Source organism: Aotus nancymaae, unplaced genomic scaffold (genome assembly GCF_030222135.1).
Source record: "Aotus nancymaae isolate 86718 unplaced genomic scaffold, 86718_ANA_hifiasm-v0.15.2.pri h1tg000053l, whole genome shotgun sequence".
NCBI lineage: Eukaryota > Metazoa > Chordata > Mammalia > Primates > Aotidae > Aotus > Aotus nancymaae.
In genome coordinates this window covers 3813641-3822823 of record NW_026988467.1, presented here as the reverse complement: position 1 = coordinate 3822823, position 9183 = coordinate 3813641, and the positions used below count along the sequence as shown (strand labels likewise).

The following is a 9183-nucleotide window of genomic DNA, read 5'->3' as shown; positions in this document are numbered from 1 at the left end:
TTCAAAGCCACACGGTTTATTGAGGGTTGGGGCCACATGGGCTCTGGTGGCTGGAGTGGGCTATGTGTCGCAGTCCTCGGGGACAGCAGCTGTGATGATGAGGGACGGCTCCAGGATGCCTGGTCCGGCAAAGCTCTCCTCTGCACATAGTCTCTGGCTGGGGAGCTGGGAGGCCAGGCCACCCTGGGCCAGGGACTCCACAATGACCTCTGCCGAGCCCACTTCCAGCTCGGCAGGCGGCTGCAGCGCCACCACCACCATCTTCTCGTCCTCGATGATGAGGTTGCGGAGCTTGCGCTGCCGCGGGTTGTAGTTCTCCACCCGGTCGTGAATCTCCATGTGCCTCCGCAGGTGGGCCTAGCGGGAAGGGCGAGCTCAGGACTTTGGGGGGTCCTGGGGGAGGGGAAGGGGCCCAGGGCCTGGCCTACCTGTCGGGTGAACTTGTAGCCGCACTCGGTGCACTCGAACTTCCTCACCCCCTTGTGCCGTCTGACGTGCACACGCAGTTGCTCCACGGCTGCGGGAGGGAGGAGAACACGGAGCGGATAGTGCAGGAGCCCCGGGACCCTCGAGGAAACCCAGCAGGAGGTTGGGAGAGGCAGCAAGGGAGGTGGCTGAACCACTGGCAGGGGGGTTCTTTCTGCCGTACATGGGGCCAGTGGTTTACAAGTGCTGCACAGGCCCTGCCAGGCTCTCCAGTGCCACCCAGAGTCACTACTGCACAGGACACCCTGCCTTCAGTCAAAGCAGGTCCACTTTCAACTCTAACATGTAGTGCACAGAAGTTCACTGGCAAGCAGGGAGCGTTTCCTCCTCAGACACCCTCCAACTTGGGTGAGCAGGAAATGGCTCCCCCAGGGTCACCCAGGTACCTTTGAAGGTCTTGCCGCAGATTTGGCAGAAGTGAGGCCGGCCCTCCTGGTGGCGGCTGGCCACGTGCCTCAGGAGGGGCCCCTTCTCAGTGAAGCGCTGCTCACAGAACTCGCAACTGAAGGGCCTTTCGCCAGTGTGGGTGCGGTTGTGCTTGTCCAGGCTGGCTGTGGGCACGAGGCAGGAGCTCAGCCTGCTTCAGCTTCGGGACGGGGAGGGGCGGGGCAGGACTGAGGGGAGGGGCGGGGCAGAACTGAGGGGAGGGGCGGGGCAGGACTGAGGGGAGGGGCGGGGCGGACCTCACCTTGGGTGCGGAAGGTCTTGCCACAGAGGTGGCACTGGAAGGGCTTCTCGCCCGTGTGTGTGCGCAGGTGCATGTTGAGATTGGCCTTTTGGGTGAAGGCATGGCTGCAGAACTCACACACATGTGGCCTCTCATTCCTGTTAGGGTGGGGACATGGGGCAGAGGCCATCACCAAGAGAAGTGGCCCCTTCGCTCTGCTACAGCTAGGAACATGACTGGTGGAAAAAAGGGCTTGGGCAGTGCCAGGAAAGGAGCAGCACCTCCACCCCCAGAGCAGAAGGGCATCTACGAGCAGGAAGTCACAGGAAACTAAGGAAACTTGGAATCTGCCCTGGGCAGAGTTATCTGAGCCTGAAACACCTCCACCCAGCCTCTCCCGCCTGGCATACCTGCTTGCCCCTTGGGTCCCACTACCCCAGAAAGTCTGTAGGCACTAGATTCAAGGTGGAGGCCAAGGACATACTCATCTGTGTAAATGTCAGCAAACTCTATCTTCCCTGCCCGGTGCTAGCGTGGGCTGGCAGCAGGACAGGGCCCCAGTAGAGAACGGGCGACACACACCTGTGCTTGGCCTTGATGTGCATCTGCAGGCCGTTCCGACTCGAGGCCCGGTGCCCACACTCCTCACACACGAACAGCTTCTCCCCACGGTGCTTGAAAGCTTCATGCAGCTGCAGCTCTGTCCGAGACAGGAAGCACTTGGCACAGGTGGGGCACTGCAGGCAGACCGGGCAGGCAGAGCCACCAGGGCCAGGGTGAGAGCAAGGCAGGGCTGCCTGGAAGACCCACGAGTCCCCTCCCCCGAACAACAGAAAGCTCATGGCCAACAGCCCACTTTGGGAACAGCTCACTCTTGATCATGCTGAAGAAAATGTGTTTCTCAAAATGTTACTTTTCAAATGTAAAGTACATCACAAAACACGTTACAAGTTAACTGCTCTTTATTCTGGCTTCTGTAAATGTGCTTCCTGCTTCATCATCCTGTACCACCCAGGTGCATAAAAGGCACCCCATTTTCTTTGTCCTTTACTCAAAATTAAAAAGCAATTCCACTAAGCCCATAATCACGTTAAATAAAATCCTCCCGCAACCCCATCCATCTCTCCAAATCTCTAATTTCCCACTACAATGCCAGCATCAAAATATGCTCAGCCCTGCCCATCACTTACTGCGTGGGGCTTGGGGGCTCCGTGCAGCTTGATCATGTGGCTCTGCAAGTCCTTCTTCTGCATGAACTGCTGGGAGCAGGAGGAACACTGAAAAAGAGGCCCACAGTCACCTCCAGGGCAGCCTGCACCCAGGAAACCCTGCCACCCACCCTCAGGCTATAGGGCGGGAACTCAAGGGAGGCCCCCGATCTGGTGTGAAGTATAGAGCCAGGAAGGGCCCTAAGGGCTCAGCTGCCCAGAGGATGCCGAGCCTGTCCTCCATGGAAAGAAACAAGGGCCCAATAAGGATCCTGGAGGTGAGGCTGCAGCGAGCAGCCCTGCCCAGATAAAGGGGCACTGGGCAGCAGGGAAGGCAGGCTCCCTGACAAGCTACCATGGGTGCCCAATACCACCCATGTAAAGGGCTAAGCAGAAGGGATCCTGGGGCTACCCACCCCTGGCCCTGGAGACAGGCCAAGCCTGACCTTGTAGGGCATCTCCCCTGTGTGAGACACCATGTGCACCCGCAGCTCCATCCTCCGGCGGAATGTGTCCTGGCACACGGAGCACGTGAAGACCTGGCAGTGTGAGGGGCAAGCGGGGCCAGCATCAGCGGGGGCCTCTGCCTGCAACAGCAGCCTCTGCCCGGGCTTCCACTCGCTGCTGGGAAGAGTCTGCCTGAGGGGTGGGGACGCTAGGGTGGGAGAGGGCAACATGTAACCTGCCTGGCCTGACCGTCACTGAGTGCTGCAAGCCCACTGCACACCAGGCCCTTCTCAGGCCCAGACAGACTGAGGGCAGGGTCCAGGTGGCCTCACCCACAGTCCCTGGCCCCCGCGGCGGCTGACAGGCCTCTAGAAAGAGTGGGTCTGGGTTTCAGTTGGCCCTGACACAGAAGCCAGCAGTGGCATTGCAGGGAGGTGGCCAGGGGGCCTTTCCCAGCTGCCATCCTCTGTGGAGGCTCCCCTTCTCCAAAGCCCAAGGTGGGTGGGCCAGGGGCCTAGGAAGGCAAATCCAAAATGCCTCCCACAAAGTTCCTCCTATGCCTGTCCCTTCCGCCCTCAGGACCTTTGTCCCCTATACCAGGGCATGGACTTGATGACATCTTAGGACCCCACAGCTTTCCTGAATTTACAGTAACTCTCCCAGACAGTGTCCTGGGGCCCTTCCCGGACGGCACAAAAACAGAGAGGCCAATGTGCCTGTGCCCTGCCCACAAGTACCTGGGCCAGCTCCCAAGTACCTGTTCCGAGCGGTTCATGCAATTCCGGGCTTCATGCTCCAGGAGGTTCTCCTTCCGAAAGTAACACTTCCCACATTTGGGACACTCAAAGGGTTTCTCCCCAGTATGTTTCCTGCCAGGAGAAGCCACAGGGGTCGGGGGGCTGAGAGGGTTTCCCATCTCTCCCTCACCCAGGGCCCCCTCTGGCTCCCCTCTGAGGGGAACAGGTGTTCTGAGGTGACACCAGCTGCTTAAGGTGCAGGGGCAACCCCAAAAGTCTCCCCAGCATGGAGACTCTCCACAAGGGAGAGTGCCATGGCAAGAGCTCACACGGGTCCTAAGAGGCCGCCACGGATCTGAGCAGCACAGAGGCCGATGGGAAGGCCCTGCTGACCGCATTCTGTCTGAAGGCAGAAACAGCTCCTGGGTCCTGACTACTGGAGAAGAAACACAGTCCTCCCAGAGCTTCAAACCCACGGCCAGATCTAATGGCCTCACCTGACTCCACTGCCCCACCTAGCTCAGCAACAGCTTCTCCTGGGAGACCTACAAGCCCCCTCCCCCAGAACAACAGAAAGCATATCGCCAGCTGCCCACTCTGGGTACAGCTCACTCTTGCTCATGCTGAAGAAAATGTGTTTTTCACCTTGCCTGCTTCACTCCCAGGGTGTCATCTGGCCACATGGGTCAGGCATGTGCCTCCTTGCTGCCTGTCACCCTGCCAGGCTCCTCCTAACCCAGAGCCCTGGCTCTTCCCTCTGCCCAGATGCTCCCCAGTCACCCACTTAGTCAACTTCCTCACCTCCTTTGAGTCTTTGCTCAAATCTCACCTTCTCAGTAAACCTCCTGAGACCCTGGCTACTTAAAATCACAATCTAATCCACCCCATTACTCCCTGACCCCTTGGCCCGCCTCTACTTTTTCGTTTTCCACAGCACTTCCTCACCGTCTACCGCAGGCAGATGGACTTATCTGTCATCTGCACTGCCCTGCAAGCAGGTGGCCTGCACAAGAGCCTTTGTTTTGTTCCCTTAAATGCATCTCTAACACCTGCACAGCCTTGCTGGCCACCTAGTAGACTGCTGAATGAACGAACTAAATGAACTGGACCTCAGAGCCCCTGGGCAGCCTGCGACAGCTCCTCCCACCAGCCAGGGGCCAAGAGTTTCTCTCAACCTCTGCCTCTGCAGCAACTCTCCTCAACCCCCATCAAAATGACTTCATGAAGCCATCACTCCCTTCCCAGTTCTCAGGGCCAGTCCAGCAAGCTGAAGCCCAAGAAATGGATGGAAACTGCCCCAATCTTACCCCAGCAGAGTGCCTGAGAGTGAGCATCCAGCAGCACACAGGCTGCCCCAGGACCCCCGACACTCTGGGGTTATCCCAACATTCCACTGGCAGCAGCTGCCCCAAGCACAGTGCACAGGGACAGCAAACAGGTCTGCCCCTTGCTCCCGTTCCAGGTGGTTACTAGCATGTGGCCCAACCTGACTTGGCAAGAAAACACGCCATGATAGACTAGTGATGTCTTAGCTGAGAGTGGCAGGACTGGAAGGCAGGTCACAGGGCTGCCATCCCTACAGGCCCTGCAGGGACTCTGGAACACTGCTGCCCAAGGGGACTCTCCACAATGATAGAAATATGCTATGTCAGCACCACCCAATTCAGCCACCAGGAGCCACGTGGTTCCTCACCACTTCAGATTTGGCTAACATGTCTCAGGAAATGAATTTTTATTTAATTTTAATTTTAAGTTAAAGTAGCCCCTGGGGGCTGTGCGCAGTGGCTCATGCCTGTAATCCAGAACTTTGGGAGGTTGAGGCAGGTGGATCATGAGGTCAGGAGTTCAAGACCAGCCTGGCCAGTATGGTGAAACCCCGACTCTACTAAAAAATACAAAAAATTATCTGGGCGTGGTGGTACACGCCTGTAGTCTCAGCTACTCAGGAGGCTAAGGCAGGAGAATTGCTTAAACCTGGAAGGTAGAGGTTGCAGTGAGCTGAGATCGCACCACTACACTCCCACCTTGGCGAAAGAGTCAGACTCTGTCTCAAAAAAATATGTAATTTCAGTACTTTGGGAGGCCAGGGTGGGTGGATCGCTTGAGCCCAGGAGTCTGAGACCAGCCTGGGCAACACAGCAAGACCTCGTCTCTACTAAAAGTAAAAATAAAACTTTTAACAGCCCCTGCAGTTCCTGGTGACTTTATTGGACACAAGCTTTACACAAATGAACTTGAATGCCCTACTGACACCCCAGAGTGAACACTTCCCTGGAACACAGGTAACACTGACCCAAGGCTCAGCGTTGTGGCCCAAAGCCCCGGCTGCCAGGCTTCAGAAACACCTAAGGCTAGGCCTTAGCTCTGACACAGGGGCCACACGTCTCTCATTCTGCTGGCAGAAGCCAGTTGGAGGTCAAGGTCCACAGTGGGTGGAACCCGTTGACAAGATGTTCACAAACCCATCTCCAAGCAGAGTACTCACAAGAGAGCGAGGATCCAGCCCAAAGCAGACTCTAACTTTTTGATCATCAGAGGTGTGCCAAGACCAGGCACTATGTGGGTCTGAGATGGATCCCTCGGCCTCTGCCTCACCCAGAAGTGGGAAGCGCAGGACCCCTCCCCCAACACGGGAATGGTAGACAGGAAAAGAAAATAGAAAAACAGAACGTTTACCTGTTGTGGACTTTTAGATAATATTTGCTGAGGAACTTTTTATGACATGTGGGGCATTCGACTGCCGCTGTACCTTTTCTGTTCTCAGCAGGCTCAGCTGCTAGGGAGCCTGCGCTCAGGGCTGGCTCGGCTGCACAGGGCTTGAGGATTACATCTGACTTCCTCCTGGTCAGCACAGCCTCAGGCTCAGACATGTAATCGCCATCCCCGTCGTCCTCTACTTGAACCACCACGTCCCACTAGACCAAAACAGGCAGCAGAACGGGGTGGGGTCACAAATTAATCAACAGGGGTTGTAGGGACCCAGCTCCAGTTCCATCCCAAACTCCAACCCTGACAAGTCCCTTCATCAGGGACTGTTCCCTCAGGGGTCCAGGGCAGAGAGCATCTGAATCTTGGATTTGGAGGAAAGTGGCTGTTTGGGGGGAACTGGAAGCTCGGCTGGAAACACCACCCCAGGGAAACACCTGTAACCCCGATGCTGCCCACTTCTTTCAGGAAAGTGGCAACCATGAACAGCAGGGGCTTGCAGAAAGGTCAGCCTGATGTCACCAGCTTCCTTTGTTTGGAAAAAGCCCGTTCCAAACCCATGTTAACAGGGATTGTCTTGGGATCCAGATTTTTTTTTTTTTTTTTTTTTTGAGATGGAGTCTCGCTCTGTTGCCCAGGCTGGAGTGCAGTGGCACAACCTCAGCTCACTGCAATCTCCGCCTCCTGGGTTCAAGCCATTCTTCTGCCTCAGCCTCCCAAGTAACTGGGATTACAGGCGCCTGCCACCATGCCCAGCTAATTTTTTTTTGTATTTCAGCAGAGACGGGGTTTTACCATATTGGCCAGGCTGGTCTCAAACTCCTAACCTTGTGATCCGCCCACATTGGCTTCCCAAAGTGTTGGGATTACAGGCATGAGACACTGCGCCTGGCTTTTTTTTTTTTTTTTTTTTTGAGACAGGGTCTTGCTCTGTTGCCTAGGCTGGAGGGTAGTGGCACGATATCAGCTCACTGCAACCTCTACTTCCTGGGCTCAAGTGATCCTCCCACCTCACCCTCCTGAACAGCTAGGACAACTGGTATGTGTGTGCCACCACACCTGGCTAATTTTTTTTTCTTTATTTTTTCTTTATTTTTATTTTTTCTTAAAGATGGGGTTTCACCATGATGGCCAGGCTGGTTTTGAACTCCTGACCTCAGGTGATCCACCCACCTTGGCCTCCCAAAGTGCTAGGACTACAGGCGTTAGCGACCATGCCCGGCCTAATTTTGGGCTTTTTTTTGTACAGATGTGGTCTCACCATGTTGCCCAGGCTAGTCTCGAACTCCCAAGCTCAAGTGATCCATCCTCTTTGGCCACCCAAAGCGCTAGGACTACAGGCGTGAGTCAGCCATCACGCACCACACACGGCCCAGGGTCCCTATTATACCAAAAAATTGTCTATTCCCTCTATTCCCTCCCCAGTCCCAGTACCCTGGGCACAGTACCTCATTACTCCTGCCCTGCAGCTGGGCACCTTCAGCCTGGAAGGGCCTTGGGGGCACTTTGCAGTCCTCAGGTTCCTTATCCTCGGGGGGACAAGCCTTCAAGGCCTGCTTGAGTTTCCCACATAAGGAGGAGGGGCTCTCACTCTGAGCAGGGGAATGGAGCTGGGGCCTCTGAGGACTATGACTGCCTCTGGGCTCCTGATCCCTGGGGACTAGACCCAGAGTCCTTGAAACTTCCTCTTCTTCCAAGCCTGCCGGCTCCTTGATGTGGCTGTTCACATTCTGGGAGGCAGGGGGCCCCAGCCCACTCTGGCCACCTGCTGCCTGTCCCACTGAAGTTTTGGGCTTGAAGCTCTGGCACAGCTCTACGGCCTCTGGCACTCGCAACTCCCTGGCTGCCAGAAGCACCTGATCCCGGTTTCCTGAGGTGAGGGCGAGGTGACCAGTGTAGAAAAAGTCCAACAAGAGGCCAAAGATCTCAGCGAAGCCAGCAGGGAGGACGACACTGCCCCCTGAGCCATCCCCGTAGAGGCTCTGGAAGAAGTGGCTGCAGCAGGCAAGGACGCTCCAGTGCGCCTTAAACACCAGGCCCCCCACGTCCAGGGTGGCGTCGCAGTACTGGCCCTTCTCCCGCTGCTTGTTGAGCTCCTGCAGAACCCTCACACTGTGCTGGACGAAGGAGCCGTCCATGGTCCGGAGAGCAGGAAGGCAGAAGTGACACCCTGGCCAGCCCAAGCGAGGGTATACAAGATAAAGCCCCTGGAGTCGAAAAGAGAGAAAGGGGAAGTTGTTCTCTACTCAAATAATCAAATTTATCAGCACAAGGGCTTGGGTCAGGGTGAGAGGTGCACGCGGAGGGCAGGAACACACTGAGAACCTCCTGGGGGCCAGGGGCCATATTGGATTGGCCAGGGGGGATGCTGATGGGGGTCCAGGGTCGTGAAGAGGGGCCTGGTGGGAAAAATCAAAGTTTGGGGAAAGGAGGCACGGGATGAGCGCGAACTAACTGGCCCGGCACAGCGAGAGGATCCTGGAAGCGGGAGGGCGGCGGCCGCGGACAGGTGAGCGGAGCCCACGCCGCGCCCACAGGTCCCGAGCGGCCGAGCGGAAGGCAGCCACGGCGGCCCGCAGCCCCTCCCTCCCTCCCTCCCCCCGCGCCCTCCTCACCCGGGCAGGGTCTCCCTGAGCCGGCCGAGCCGACTCCGCCAGCCCCCTGCTCCGTAGCCTCCACAGCCCACGAACCAACTGCCGGGCAATGCGTGCCCCGCCGACCGTGCGGAGACGCCGCCGTCTTCGCGCCGGACGTGACGTTAGAGCGTGCCTGCCAGGAGGGGCGCCTCGGAAGCGTAGAGTTTCTAGCTCCAGCCCCCTTAGGGCGGGACCCTGCAGAGAACCGCCAATGGGATGCGGGGGCGAGGCCAAACCCTATTTTTTTTTTTTTCGGCGCCGGGCCCGCCTCCAGAGTTGCCTAGCAACATCAAGCT

The 9183-nt window shown here is 57.1% G+C and overlaps 1 protein-coding gene across 2 annotated transcripts; it reads right to left on the bottom strand.

The window, feature by feature from the left end:
• ZBTB48 (zinc finger and BTB domain containing 48) lies at nt 1–8474 on the bottom strand. 2 transcript variants are annotated; one of them, XM_012473647.3, is made up of 10 exons: nt 7700–8474; nt 6222–6460; nt 3566–3677; nt 2778–2900; nt 2344–2430; nt 1736–1890; nt 1175–1311; nt 873–1037; nt 429–517; nt 1–357 (listed from the first exon to the last, which is right to left on the bottom strand). In XM_012473647.3, exons 1-10 carry the CDS (start codon nt 8387–8389, stop codon nt 61–63), a joined length of 2094 nt encoding a protein of 697 aa, XP_012329070.1. In that variant the 5' UTR covers nt 8390–8474; the 3' UTR covers nt 1–60. The 2 variants fall into 2 exon arrangements, with proteins under 2 accessions (XP_012329070.1, XP_012329071.1); XM_012473648.2 differs by having other exon boundaries at nt 2808–2900; nt 7700–8473.
• Between the last annotated feature and the right edge of the window lie 709 nt (nt 8475–9183).